Raw genomic sequence first — 15,146 nt, 5'->3', positions numbered from 1 at the left:
GCAGCACAAGACTTCTGTTGCTAGGGGCAACAACGACTGTCATGTGTGAAACAGTTAAATGCAACAATGAAATGTGGCAACGTGAAATGACAAGTGTCCTCAATGAAAGATCAAATTGGCATATGAGAAATGGCTGATCGCCAACAAGCCCACGATCGAGAGAGCATCAGTTATTGGCAGACAGCACATACAAATACAATGGAACCTCAATTGTATGTCCCCCAGTCTTAGGACGACCCACATTTGGTGGTGAATCAGTTTCTCTTCGGGGAAAACCCCAAAGAAATAATGTACTAAAAACCTCGATTAAACGAAACAATTTTGTGCTCACCTCGCATTGTACGACTCTTTCATACCGGCCGAGAAAAATTCACCTTTTTTTACTCTAATCTAATGTCCACCAAATATTCGCGGGTCCAAAAGAGAAACTTAGTGTCCCTAGGCTGATGATTTAAAAAAAAAAGAAGAGAGGGTGAGACAGGTGCAGTATTCCTTTTATAACGGAAAATTTATTCTCCTGGCAATTCATTTTTTCTGTGATCCAGTTTTTCTCTCTTTTAGGTCACTTCTGGGTGCACCTTAATTGCAGGCGGGTTCCAGGGCCGTTACCTAGACAAGCTCAATCTACATAATAATATAATAATTGTTGGGGTTTAATATCTCAAACGCACAATATGATTATGGGGGACGCCATAGTGGGGGGCTCCAAAAGTTTCGACCAGCTGGGGTTCTTTAATGTGCACCTAAATCTGGTTCGCTGGTCTCGAGCATTTTTGCCTCCACTGAAAACTGATCTGCATGAAGTAGCTTCAGCTAGTTGACAGGCTGATACTCAAATCCGTATATTTTCACGTTTTGAGGCTGTGAAAACTTTTCCTGGTCAACATGCATCCAAAAATCTCCTGTCTTTGTTTACTGTGCTCGCAGTCACAGGCCTCAAGCGCGCGAAAGGGACGCGACGCAGCTGTCTTCAGCGTGCAGAATGACTTTTGCTTGCCGTGAGCGTTTATGGTCACGAATTTCTCTTCCAAAGGGAACAAATACGACTTGCACAGCTTTGTCATGCACAAAATCATACAATGCGAACACTCAACAAAATGTGCTCAGTCATTATGGGATGGCGATGACGCTGTTTCTGACTGTTCTGACGGGAGGCTGTTGCCAACGTGGATTTGGTTTTCTTTTTACACATGGTCAATTTTCAGACTTATTTTATCACACAGAAGATGCATGTTAGATTCGATCTTTTTTTTTGTTTAGGTTAAAAATAAAGATTTGGTCACACCTCCTCCAATTAAATGTTTAGAGTGAATTTTAAAATATAAGTTAATCTACCTTGGAGAAGCGCAGGGCTGGGCCACGAGCTTATTTAGGCGGTCTCTACCTGTTTTTTGGGCAAGACTGAGCATCACAGCCTATATTCTTAGTTTTTCAATTATACGATGTTCAGAATATACGATGGTTTTGTGTGGTCCCCTCAAACTCGTATAATCGGAGTTCCACTGTACGCATGTCACTAGGGCACCTTCTAGGGCCATATTTCTGCATATTACATATTACATATTACATCCATATTACATCTCCATATTACATCTAAATCTGTAACTCGTAAAAGCTTCACTTCAAATAGCCATTTTGAAAAGGGGGAGCTGGCAACTAACGTCGCTAGTGGAGATGCTATGCAGATGTCAGTTGTGTGAATCTGCTGTTTTGTTTACGTATGTGTTTGATGTTACCATGTCAAATACGGATTTCTGCGTTTTGGTGCAACTGGTTAAACTGGTCTGCCAACGCTCTGAGAATGCGCTGCTGTCGATGTCCCCACTGCTGCCCTGTCACGGTGGTTTAGTGGTTATGGCGCTCAACTGCTGACCCGAAGGTCGCGGAATCGAATCCTGGCCGCCGCGGCTTCATTTTCAATGGAGGCAAAAGTGTTTGAGGCTCGTGTACTTAGATTTAGATGCAGGTTAAAGAACTCCAGGTGATCGAAATTTCCGGAGCCCTCCACTACGGCATCCCTCATAACCATATCATGGTTTTGGGTTGTTAAACCCCACATATTATATTATTAGATCCCCACTGCTGTGACATGTTCTTACGTGGCTCCATCGCATCTGTGGTGCGTTCTTTTGGCACCGTGGTGGCGCGATGAGGAGTTTGATGGCAGTATGAATGAGGCCTTACCAATAAAAGACGTAGGCGTATTAACACAAACACTAGAGGTCAGAACACAAACGTTGCATTTGTGTTGTCCTGAAACTTCTCTCTTGTATATGTGTGCCTACACCTGCAGTCTTTTATCATGAATTCGTAACAACTTGCTCAGTTTTCTATCATTCGAGGGCTTACTGCTGCTATTTTTAGAGAATTGGAGTTTGCTGACGTGCCTCTGATATCAGCCCCCTTTGTCTTTGCAGAGAAACATCAAGCAGAAGTTCATAGCCCTGCTGAAGAAGTTCCGGGTGCCGGACGCTGAGGTGGGCTACACTGCTCTCATTGGCCTTCGAATCGCTCTTGTGGTGCGCTGTCGGCTGGTGCAAGTATTTATAAACGACACCCCATCACAACTGCACCATAGAGCATTCACCTCGTAGCAGTAGTAGTAGCAGCAGCAGCCTCTTAGCTGTTTTCTAGTGCACCTTCACTGTGCACCGAACTGTAAACTGCAGTCGGAATCATTTCATTGGAAAGTGTAGTGTTATATGATTTGTTTCAAAGGACGTATTTGAAATACTTGCAAAATACAGTAGTCTAGACATTTGTGCAATCCTGACAAAATTGCTTTGGTCACAGTGGCATGCATGTTAAAATGAGTCGGTGGAAATCTGAACAGTTGTTAATAATGCACTAATTAACTTTTAAACCAGGACAGAGAGGCAATCCAACCTATTGTAATAGTAGAAGTTCTTCTAGAAGGAGCCAATATCCACGAGGTTGAGCAGGCATCATCGTTAAACGAATATGCCAACAAGTGCATTGTGCTCAGCAACAAAACGAGAGATCACTAGCAACACCAGGCCTGGTTTGTGATTTGAATTGTTGATTTGCTATATTCATTCTCTGTGTGCTCTGATTTAATGTGCCTTTGCACTGCAATCTATTATATTAGCCTCTGTTGCTACATATTACGGCCGTGGAGTTCACAGATGCCCGCTGATTCACAGAAATCGGCAGCCAAGGTGGTGGTGTCAAATCCATCATTCTGTGCAGGCGGTTCAATTTGAGCATCAGCACAAGGGACTTTCGGTGGATGTTTCCGATGCAAAAAATTTGTTCATTGGCATGCAGAAAATGGTGATAGACTCCTATGCAAGTAAAAAAATCAATCTAACCAAACTTAATGTTATTCTTTAATGTCTTTTTAAAACTCGTTCACTTACTGCTGTTGCAGGCTTACTTTGTACTCCTTCTTACACAAAAATTACAGCAGGAACCATCTAAAAATGATTGTCACAGCCAGTGCATATAGCACTGTCATTGAAGTGCTTCTCAAAGTACTAATCTGCATCCACGTTCGATTGAATGGCAATTTGACACTTAGTTAGCATTGTGAAAAAATGCGCAAACTGTCTGAGTGTGCATGCTTGTAGAGGAAACATTCAATTAAGTGTTCTATTCTGCCTAATGAGGCATGCACCTGCAATGTAGCAGAGCATTGGGCTTGGTAGAAGCCCTGGGCTCAAATCCTGGCATCGAAACATCTTTATTAGCATTTTTGTGTATGTTTATCACATGTACAGTGGCGGTCAAAATATTACAGACCACGGGAGCGCATGGCAGACAGCACCGAGGCGCCTTCTCATGGGTGCTTGCAGTGCTCTAGAGCGCGCACTGCGCACGCGCAGCTTTGTTTACCTGCCGGCCTGCTCGTTTGCTCGCTCAAGTGCGCGCGCGCCGGAAAGCCAGAGAAATCGCAAGGTGCCGCTTCTGCAGTTGCTGCGGAACCACCGAGCAATGATATCGTTACAAAAATAGCAGTGATGTGATAGCTGCGCCAATTGCGCCAAACTGTGCCAAGACGTGAAACCTGCTACATCTCCGCTGTTCTGCGCCAAAACTGCGCCAAACTATAAGCACACTAGCGGCAAAACTAAAACGTGCGCAGCGCACCGGCGGCGGAAAACGCGACACTCCAAAACTGCCACGTGGCAAAATTTTCGTGCCGCGAAAGGAATGGGTTCCTGCATCATTTTTCTCGGCACACTGCCCGGCGCTTTCTGGGGGACCTGACAGGACGCAGATTGATGGGCAGGCTCTTAAGCGCTGGTTTGGCTTGCTCAGGCTTTTGGCGCCGACATAACCCTCTCCAGACTGCTGTAAATTGGCGTGACCCCCTAAAAATGCACCTTGAAAGGAGCGGCTCGCCGCGAGCTGGTGTGACCGCACCGCCGCAGCAACATAGAAGTAAAATTTCAGTTAGTACAGCGACGTCCATGCCTGTCTTATTTTTGCCCCCTTTTTTAAGTTCTGCTACTCGAACCAGTGTTATACCTCTGTCACACGGACAACCTTAACCGTGGTTAAGCTGACTACGGTTACGGCTAACCACGGTTAGGGGTAGCTAGTAGACATAACAGCAGTTATCGCGGTTATTGCAAACAGAGAAGCTGGCAAGATGACGGACAAGCTTCGCACCAGCCGTGAACTGGCGCAGTTAATTGGCACCTTAGTGTTGTTTGAGGATTTTCACGGAACGCGACTCCAGTCGGTGAGCAAAACTCGTGGAAAACTAGGTTCGCCGTGGAACGGCTATCAACAAAGAATATTCCGTCCTCGGCGGGATTAGCAAAAAGCGTATATCGCCACACGTTTCTTGAGGAGAATTTCTTTTCACATTGTTCGTGTCTCGCCGTGTCAGAGCCTCAGGTCGTTCCACCAAGGTCAGTGTTGACATCGTGAACAAGAATGACGAAAATGGAGACACTGTATCATCTTGGTGTCGTCAAGGAAGCGATGGCAGTGTATTTTGCATTGTCTGTAGTCAGACTATTAACCGCGAACAGCATGGTTTTGCAGCGATAAAGCGACATGCTACAAGCAAGAGGCACATTGAGGCCACGAATCAGCACTGGAATTCAGCAGGTGTACTGAAAAACTCCAAAGACCTGCATATCAGACGTATTTGGACATGACAAAAATTGCAACCCAATCCGATCCAGGCTCTTTGCGAACCCACAGTAAACCAATTTAGGAGGCATTGATGTAAACGTAACCGGCTGATACGAATTCGTGAAATTCCCCAGCCGAATTCCACTGTGTCGAATGGGCCGAAATTTGGATGTTCCGGACACTTTTCCGCGTCGCGGCGGGGGATACGAACTTTGGTACTGAATCCGTCAAGAAACGGCCGAGAGCAGAATGCTGTTAGCTTCGGAAGAACGCGCGCGGCCAGTGCGCACGCTGTCAGAACTGTGGTTATCGTTTGCCACAACCGCTGTGGGCGAAACCGCGGTCGCTCTTGACACTATCATGTATGGCGATGACGAAACTGACGGGACTCCGACGCGCGTCCAACGCCCACTTAGTCCAAGCGACGCTGCTTCCCGCAAACGGACAAAACTGCGACAGATGCGATTATAGGTAGCAATACAGGCGACGCAGAGCGTAGTTTTCAAGGCACGGGCACGGCCAGCGCAGGCAGATTGAAAACAGAACTACCGTTTGCCACAACCGCCGCGCACGAAACCACGGTCGCTGTCAACGGGATCATCGATAGCGACTACGAGCTCCGAAGGTACGCAGCTAACGGAGCGGTAGATTAAAGGCTATATAGTCGTAAAAAAAAAGGATCGAAGCAGTGGCGTAGTCGCGGGGGGGGCACACTGCACTCCTCCTCCCCCGAATTTTTTCTTGCTATGGCATACAGAGCCGAAAATGACACTTGACCACACCTGCCTGCCCGGCCCCCACTTCAAATCAAGGAGGTGCCCCCCGAAAAAAATTTCTGCCTATGCCCCTGGCGCGAAGCCTTTCGGCGTTCGCGTCGATCTTCGCTTGTCACTATGGTGGAGCGGACTTCACTTAGTTTTCAGCTGGACTCATGCGAAGCTATGATTGCTATGATGCGCGCTTTCGCGGCAGCCAGCTGCGCCGTCCCTTATTGGTCCGTTCATGTGTGTCCCAGAAAGGCGTACGCGAGTTCTTTTGACAGAAATAAATGTTTTGTGCGTATATCGTGGTTTGAAAACAGGTTTTGCTAGTGTTTTGATATGAAATTTTGGGCGATACGAATAGTGTCGCTCCTCCTTCAGATTCGCATCACCGAGATTCTACTGTAGTTGGGAAACCCTACCTGCGTTGTTAGTTTGGCCACTCTAAGCCATTATAAGACCGCAACGCCAATGTTATAAGACAGTTATCAGACCACAACGTCAATGGCAGCCTGCATTGACACCCGTGTCCAATGTTTATGCTTACGGTGCTGTTAGGTGATCTAATGGCGTTATGCAAACATCCATTATTGGACAGAACTATTTATTTCAAAAGAGTTCGTCCTTACTTGACTGTTTTGCTTCACACGGTTCATTTTCCACTTGGCAGTGAGCTTTTAGCTGCTCCAAAAGCTGTTTTCCCTGCTCCCAAACACGTTTTTGGCTGCTCCAAAAGTCATTTTACCTGCTCCAAAACACACTTTTTGCTGCTCCAAAAACCTGCTCCAAAACAGCTTCAGTCAATCACATCACTGAAATAGGTAACTTGTACTGGCAGTGCTTGGTGTGCGCCGCACTCTACGCTTTCTGCCCAGATGCTCCGCAGCGTGGAAAACATGCTTTGTGTCAGTTTGTCTCAAATCTGCATGCGTGATAAGATTACCCAGCAGCTTCCATTCGCGGAACTTATGCATGCTGTAAATTTTTGTGTGATGCTCAGTGCAACTATTCTGCGCCTGCTCATATGTGCTATGAAAGAAAAAACTTGGCATCGACCGGTTTGTAGCACAAACCTACAAGAAAAACCCACCTGGGTTAAGAAATGAAGTAGAAAAATCTTGAAAGCTGACGAAAAATTTATCCAGACCAGGATGAAGTTCTCGCCAAGTAGAAAAGTTTTCTTTTAGGCAAATCGCTCGGGGCTTCCGCGGTGACTGTAGAAGCGGCACCTTGCGCTTTCTCTGGCGTTCTGGTGCGTGCGCACTTGAAGCGAGCGAACGAGCAGGCTGGCAGGTAAACAAGGATGCACGTGCGCAGTGTGTGCTCTAGAGCTTCGCAAGCAGCCGTAAGAAGGCGCCTCGGTGCTGTCTGCCACACGCTCCCGTAGTCCGTAAAATTTTGACCGCCACTGTACATATGTGCTGTGCTGACGTCACTTGCATAAATGTGTGTGTTTGCGTGCATGTGCATGACATTGCAGTTGGATACCCAGACAGTGTATTAGTCAGTCGTCTCGTTGGTCAGTTGAAATGGCTGTGAGGTAGCTAAAGAAATGCTATGCTCAATTATGGGGAGAATCTGCTTCAGAAACATAATTTTTGTGTTAGAGCAGATTTTTTTTTAGACTTTCATAGCTGATATGTTTTTATATGCTCATTTCAAATATGCCATTATATTTCTAACACAGTACATAGTAGATATCTCATGTTTCTTACATTGTTAGCAGCAAGATTTCCTTCTAAACTGTGAGTTACAGAGCAACTGAACATATCACAATCTTGAATGAGAATTGTATGCAGTGAAGCAAGAATGGCTCTTCGGAACTCTTTTGAAGAAAGTCATGGTATGTTCAACATGCGCGAGTGATTCGATCTCAAGCAGGGATTTCAGTGGCAAAAGTTTCAACATACCATAACTTTTGTTCAAATTGGCTTAGAATATCCGTTCTTGTTGCTTTATTGCCTACAGTATTCATTCCAGATTATTGTCATATGCTGATCTGCTTTTCAACTCTCACAGTTTAGAAGAAAATCTTGATCCTCATGAGGCACATCAAATGTTTGATATTTTAAAAGCAGCATACAGTACTGGAAAAATAATTGCATATATTTGAAATCGGCGCATAAAAATACGTAAGCTGTGAAAGTTTAACAAGAATCTGCTCAGAATTAAAGAAATATGCTTCTAAAGCAGGGTCTCCCCCTTAATACTCCAAATAGAAGCCGTGAGGGACACTTACATAAAAACAATATTTTTTGGATCAATGTTTATTCTCGTGGTGAAGTCAGTGGCCCTGTGTAAATTCACTTGCACTCTGTGCACTGTGTGCAAATTCATTGGAGCAGAACGACAACCTGGTCTGTTTGCCACCGTTCGTGTTTCTCTTTTCCAGGCATTTGGCACGGATCCGGGATTGGAGCAGGAACTGCTGGAGAAGCCCGGCCTGCAAGAGCTCCTGCTGGACGAACTGGGGCTGTCGGAGGAAGACAGCGGGGGCGGCGAGGACGACCTGAGCCTGTGCTCGTCGACGCCCAAGCCTAGTCTCAGGCCTTTCTTCTCCTCGGCCACGTTGGTGCCACTCGCCGACGACTCACGGGTGAGTGAGATGTCTCAGGAGTGACGTTTCTTGGGTTAGTTAAAATAGCATACTGTATTTTGGGGGGAACGCAGACCACTGTACAGGGATGGGAACTCATCGATTCAGTGCAATGACTGTGGTTGCGCACCCGTGTTTTCAAATTGCGACATAATCAGCCAACATAAAGATAGATTAGAAGTACTTCTTGAAGGGCTAGTTGGTGAAGCATCTTGAAAAGAAAGGTGCAAATTTTAGACACTTCAAAAATAAAACAGGACACACACACAGGCGCTCACCTTGTTGTCTTACCTTCGTAGTGTCTAAAATTTGTGCCTTTTCTTTCAAGACATAAAGATAGAAGCATGCAAGAAGCATGCACAAACTATAATCAAAGGAGAGGCCAAATGTGTCAACTCCCTGTCGGCTGCTTTGTCGCACAAGGAATTGTTCCCTAACTCGATGTTGTGATGACATACGTCACATGGTTCAAGTTGGCATATAGAGTCGAGCCCGTTTATAATGAACCTGATCGGTTCGTTGTACTATCCTGAAGTTCGTAGTAAATGAAACACAGCTTTAAAAAAGTTGCAAGTGAAGACGCAAAATTTATTTTTTCGCAAAAAAGTCTGAATGCACGTCTGTTTCGACAATGCAGTTGCGATAAGGGCGGTCTGCAGTTTATTTAAAGTGGCAGCGTGCTCTTCGCCGAGGCCTTTGGCATAGACAAGCTGCCTGATTCCATCTATGTAGCTGATTGTTACAGGCACGCTTGTGGGCACTGGCTCACCGACAGTCGATTTGAAAACAATGACATGGCTCACCTTGAAATTGTAGCCAGGCATTTTCTGGGCAGAAGTCTGGGAACTCCAACAGGAATGCTAAATTTTTCGCTTTGGCCAGCATCATAGGACCACTACTGGAATGTTCCGAGCCTGCGCTTCGACGAACCATTTCAGTAGCGCGTCCTCCACGCGCGCATAGGTGGCCCTCCACACACGCATTCTGTCCATCGAGTTGGCGTCGGCACTCATTCTTTGTCCTCGTTTTTTTTAGGATCGCCGATATGGTTGACTTGCACACGCCGTACTTCTTAACCAACTCGCACTTTTTAGCTCCTTGAGATAGCTTGGTTAGAATGGCTGTATATTGCCACGCGCGCTGTTATTACTATTTTTATGCAACCGGTCCCTTACACGTGGAACCACTGCCTTGCGCAAACAGCGTCTGAATGTCTGGAAAAGATTCCTTTAGAATATTCTGATAAGCTTGAGCGCGCAATGCAAACAGTAAAGTTTATTCTGGAACTAACGCGGCCACCAGCGATAAGGCTGGAATCTTCAATGGCACATGTATAAATGCCGTCGTGTCTTCCCGCAAATCAGATTACCGACGGCCGACGCTCTGTTCACCGCTATCAGTGCACAGCGTGTATTGCTTGTACTTTGACTTCTTGTTTCCTGGGCACAAGTTCGCTCAATAAAGAGTTTCGTCTTCAATAGTACGAGTGCCATCGGCTTCCCCGTCACGACTACGTGACAATGTATGTAGGCAGGGTGCTGCAATAAACTTTAGGTGCTAGAGCGCTTCTGTTTTTCTTTTGTTCATTGTGCCTCAATGTGTCCTTAAAAGTGGGAATTTTCTTCGAGGGGCTCATTTATATTTTAGACACAACCAAATGAATAGAACAGACAGGCCAGGGAAAGCGTAGAGCACATTAATTGTTGCATTTAACTGTAGGTGTATTAATTGTGACGTAAATCAAAATGAATTGAAGTTGACGAAAAATCGACCGTTCCATTGGTGAGATGTCGTTTTTGGGACCTCGTTTTTCAAGCGCTTCCAAAACTACTGAAATGTCTCACTTTGCCTGCCATGAAGACTTTCGTAGTGCAATGTGCACTTCTTCAACCAGCTCTTTTGCATGTCTGCTAGACTAATGAAGTTTATTGCGTGATACTCTGAGTGTCTTGATCCTCTCATCAACTGGTCCTTTCTTGTGCAGGGTCAGGACTCGGACAGCATACAGGTGAGTTGTGTTGTTCAGGCAGTTGTACTCTTTCTCATAGTTGGGGGCCCTGTTTTCACCGAGTCTGTCTCGCTCAATAGGACACGGACGAGGAGAGCCCGCCTGCACAGGAGGCAGCACCGCCACCACCCACGCCCCGGGAAGATGTGAGAATTCGTTTTTCTTTCCAGGCACACATTGCGTGCCCCGATACGCTTAAACTTCATTATAACGAAGTTGCATCTTACATGAAAATGAATTCGTTATTTTCGGGAATGCGTTATAAGCGTATATTTGTAACACTGTGTCTGTGACAAGACTATTCTTCATTTACTTCGTTATAACCAATAATTCGATATATCTCTGTTCGTTATATTCAGGTTTGGGTGTAATAATTATGACAGCTGTGGGATCAAGGCTGGTGTGGTTGGGACATTCTCACAGTGGTGTAGCGTTAACTTAGCATTGTCTGCCAACCCGAAAGTGGCGCGTTCAATGGCGGCAGTCTTATTTCGATGGAGGCGAAATGCTAAGGGCCCGTTGTGCTGTTTGATGTCAGTGCAGGTTAAAGAACAGATAGTCAAAATTTCCACAGCCTGCCACTACGTTGTGCCTCATAATCAGATCGTGGTTCTGGCACGTAAGAACTCTAGATCATTATCTAGGGTTCTTAAAGATTACCTTTGGATTCTTAATTATCATAAGCCATAAAACAAGCACCTTAACTGGTACGAATGTGTAATGAGGATGTGAGTACAGACCACTGAATTAAGCCATGGCAGATTTTATTTGTTGTCATTGATAAGCAGAAAAACCACAAAAGTAAGGGAAAAGTTGGAAGAGAGGCTCTTGTCAATGTGGCAGATTAGAAGTCGCCTGCTTTATCCCAATTGAGCACTTAGGATTTTGCACCAAATGGGAACGTGGTTGTGTGAACACATAGTACATTCCTGGCCACGGCAAGCACATTTTGACAAGGGCAAAAGGCAGAAATTGCTCGCCTAGATTCAGGAGCACTTTAATGAACTCTAGATTGTGAAAATCGATCCGCAGCTTCCCATTAGAGTGTGCCTCATAATGAAATCTTGGTTTTGACACGTTACATAAAACCCAGATATAGTTACTGTACAATTCAATACAAACATCAAAAGACTTTTGCTGTAAAAAGCTCTTAGGGAAATCGCAGCCACGATGGTGAGTGTTCCACACTCGCTGTCAAGGCTGTGAGCAACACTGGCTAACACACTCAGGATTACACTAACAAAAATGCCCAATAAAGTTGATGGGAAAATGACTGTCCTTGTAGCTCAATTGGTAGAGCATTGGACGTGGTACCCGAAGGTTGTAGGTTCAGTCTTTACCTACCCCAAGTTGATTTTTCATCCACTTCCAGTTCCTTTCTATTTATGCAATAATTACTATACTACAGTTAATTAATATAGTAATTGTTGGGGTTTAACGTCCCAAAGCCAAGATATGATTATCAGAGGCACCGTAGTGGAGGGCTCCGGAAATTTCGACCATCTGGTGTTCTTTAACGTGCACCTTAAATTAAGTACACGGGTCTCAAGCATTTTCGTGTCCATCGAAAATGCGGCCCCCGCGGCCAGGATTTGATCCCGCAACCTGCGGGTCAGCAGTTGAGCACCATAACCACTAGACCACTGTGGCGGGTTATACTACAGTTAAAACATACCAATAATATCCCCATAGTTTCCTTACTTTCACAGTCTGTTGGTCCAATTAGGTTGTGTCTAACGAAAAGAATCGAGCCCTCGATCAATGCCCCCTCATTCATTCTAAAAAGACAGGGCGTGCAAACACGGACACAAGAAAGAAGTCAGGACACCACAAATTCATTCTCACACTATTGTATTTTTGGAAATTGTTGTATATGTCAATAAAATCAAATTCATTCTGAGGGAGACGTGTGTTCTGTACTGATCATGTCTTGAACTTCTCTTGTGTGTCAATCAGGCGGCTGGGGTTCAGCGTGTCCTGGAACAGTTGTCGCGCCTCCTGCCGCCCGAAGAGTCGGCGCTGCCCGAAAAGCTCATCCTGGCCGAAGCGCCACTGCCGCGTCCACTGCCCACGCTGCCCGTGCTGATCCTGGGCAGTGCCGACCTGCGTGCCGCTTTCGGTGCCCTCGTTGGGCGGCTGCAGAAGTTCTGCCACTGCAATGCGCGGCCCCCCGGTACGATTCGCGTCGGGGTTCTCGGATCGGAGACCTTCCTCTCCGCGCTGGTGCGCCTCTACGTCGAGCAACTGTCGGCGAAGCCGCCCGAGTGGCAGGCCTACCTGCGGTTCTTCCCCATGCCTGCAACCTCCAGTGGTTAGTGGTGTCGCTTTCCTCTGGTTGCGTGGTCTTCCGTTACGTTTGAATTGTCACACCATTACTGAGCCACGTGTTTGTATCTAGTGATCAGTGCTGTGTCATCTTCCACATGTCGGGTTGCATTATTCTGATTTTTTTACTGTAATGTTGTCTTAATCTACCCTGTGGCATCGTTGTCGTCCCTGTAGTGGTTCCCGTAAAGCCTGTTATATTTTTTTTAGGGGTGTGCGAATATTCGAAATTTCGAATATTTTTCGAATAGTGTTTGCTATTCGATTCGATTCGCACTGAAATTTTACTATTCGAACTATTCGAACTTCCCAAAGACAAATGCAGTCAACGTCTGGTTGAAAGTGACCCCTTCAGATTTTCAATATGCTTCACCTCATTACACTCTCGTATTGCGGCAAAGCTGCCTTTCAAGCTCCGTTACGGTCAAACTTAGCCAAGACACAGTCAACGTCCATTTGTAAGTGGTCCCTAGATTTTCAATATGCTTCACCTCATCACACCCTCGTATTGCGGCAAAGCTGCCTTTCAAGCTCCGTTACGGTCGCAAATGTATTAACTCAAGAAAACGCTGGTTCCAATATGGAGATGAAAGATGTGGCAGAGTTGGGGGCTCAAATTATGCTGTTTTGGACCTGAAATTTGGGCAGGAAGTCCGAAAAATCGGACGCCGAAGCTTTTTAGTATCCAAAGTTTCAGATGTTTGTGGTGTAGGGCAGGAGCGCGGCGTAACCCGCAGCGGGCCGACGGAGAGGCCGAACGACGGGAGGGCGCGTAAAGTGACGACGCAGAGACCAAGCTTCGGCGAGACTGACGGGAGACTGCTCTCCCGCGTTTATTGCAGGAGGTTTTAAGGAGAGGAAAGAAGGGCTATTGGTCAGCGAGGCACAGGTCACATGACCGGCATGGCCCCGCCGGATTGGTGATAGCAAAGAGGCATGGGGGAGACCCAGCTCCACCCAGTGGCATGTACAGGGACCTTTACTGCACTGGTGTGTCCGAGGGCCACGAGCGGTCGTACGACACAACAATGTTCTTATATATCGACGTCTACGAGGGAGATTTGGAAGGGAGCACACCCTTGTCCGCCACATCAGTTGGGCTTCCACAGAAGTTGAAAGAGGAGGAGAGGCTGAGGAAATGGCATCTCTGCCTATCACGTGTAAAGTGTTGTCGGCAACACTTTGGTTGCACCAAATCATGTACATAAATACCATTCGGCCTCTACATTACCTCATTCTTGATAAGAAAGACAACTATGAAATATGACCCCACCAGCTCTTCATCAACCTAGCGAAAAGAAACACTTTCATGTTGCTATCTCACAAGAACATACTTAGGGATTCTCTGCAACTTTTTCTGTAATTTCGCTTCGAATTATTCGAAAAATGTTTGAGAAATATTCGAAAATTATTCGAAATTATTCGATTCGATTCGCACTCAATCTTTATTATTCGAATTCGCTTCGCACCCAAAATTTTGCTATTCGCACAGCTCTAATTTTTTCTGAATCAAAAAGTGTTTGAATTGGTTGCGATTGGATAAAAAGAATGGGATCTGCATTTGCCACCCTGGTGTTATATCAGAGAGCAGGGAATCATCTTTACGTTCAGGAATGCACTGTTCTCTGCTGTCCATATAATTTGTCTCAGACTGGCTTTAGAGCAATGTGAAACCAGAGCGAATGTTTCCAATCTGGTGTGCTGGTGCTGCATCTAAGGCCAGTGGCATTGTCTTAAAGTATTCACTTTTTAGAATATAGTAACATGATCTTTTCAGATTGTTGAAGTCTCCGTCAGTGAACTCAACTTTAACATACGTGTTGCTTGGAAACTTTGAGCACATAAGTAAGCAACGACTAGGAGAAGACAAGGACAAGCGCATTCAGTTGCGCGTTCAAATTTCATTTAAGTGCACATGTTTAGTTATGCCCTCAAATTTACAATTAACATGGCTCACTAAATCACCCATGCAGACTATCTAACACATGTTATAAAAAAATAATTTGTGGGCTCTATTTTTTGATGTTCTTGCCTTGACACAACCCGTGGTCTTTTGCAGGTGCAGCGAGTGGGCCCCTGCTGCGGCACCTGTGTGCCGTGGACAACTGCTACTCCTCCCAGTTCGCGGAAGGCTGGCTGGACGAGGCCGAGCAGCGGGCGGCCGACTACCTTTCCTCGGCACATGCCACGCTGCAGCTGCCCATAGCCGAAGCCATGATCAACCATCGGCCACCCAACAGGTGTGCCAACATCCCTTCTTCCTGTCCCCCCTTGCCTCTAAATTAGGGATGGGCAAATAAGTAAGTTTGAGGTTCGAAGCGAGCGCTTTTAAACTTTACAAATAACT

At 45.8% G+C, this 15,146-nt stretch overlaps 1 protein-coding gene across 1 annotated transcript in view; it reads left to right on the top strand.

Annotated features, from left to right (window-relative positions):
- The window catches only part of LOC119402300 (phosphofurin acidic cluster sorting protein 2), a 96,846-nt gene that overhangs the window by 40,904 nt on the left and 40,796 nt on the right, over nucleotides 1-15,146 (top strand). Inside the window, exons 7-12 of the mRNA XM_037669451.2 lie at nucleotides 2,418-2,477; nucleotides 8,263-8,466; nucleotides 10,451-10,474; nucleotides 10,555-10,620; nucleotides 12,431-12,785; nucleotides 14,859-15,039. Coding sequence (XP_037525379.1) covers nucleotides 2,418-2,477; nucleotides 8,263-8,466; nucleotides 10,451-10,474; nucleotides 10,555-10,620; nucleotides 12,431-12,785; nucleotides 14,859-15,039 — 890 coding nt within the window. The remainder of the gene's footprint in view (nucleotides 1-2,417; nucleotides 2,478-8,262; nucleotides 8,467-10,450; nucleotides 10,475-10,554; nucleotides 10,621-12,430; nucleotides 12,786-14,858; nucleotides 15,040-15,146) is intronic.

The sequence above is a fragment of the Rhipicephalus sanguineus genome, chromosome 8, assembly GCF_013339695.2.
Source record: "Rhipicephalus sanguineus isolate Rsan-2018 chromosome 8, BIME_Rsan_1.4, whole genome shotgun sequence".
Classification (NCBI taxonomy): domain Eukaryota; kingdom Metazoa; phylum Arthropoda; class Arachnida; order Ixodida; family Ixodidae; genus Rhipicephalus; species Rhipicephalus sanguineus.
This window is presented reverse-complemented; position numbering and strand designations above follow the sequence as displayed.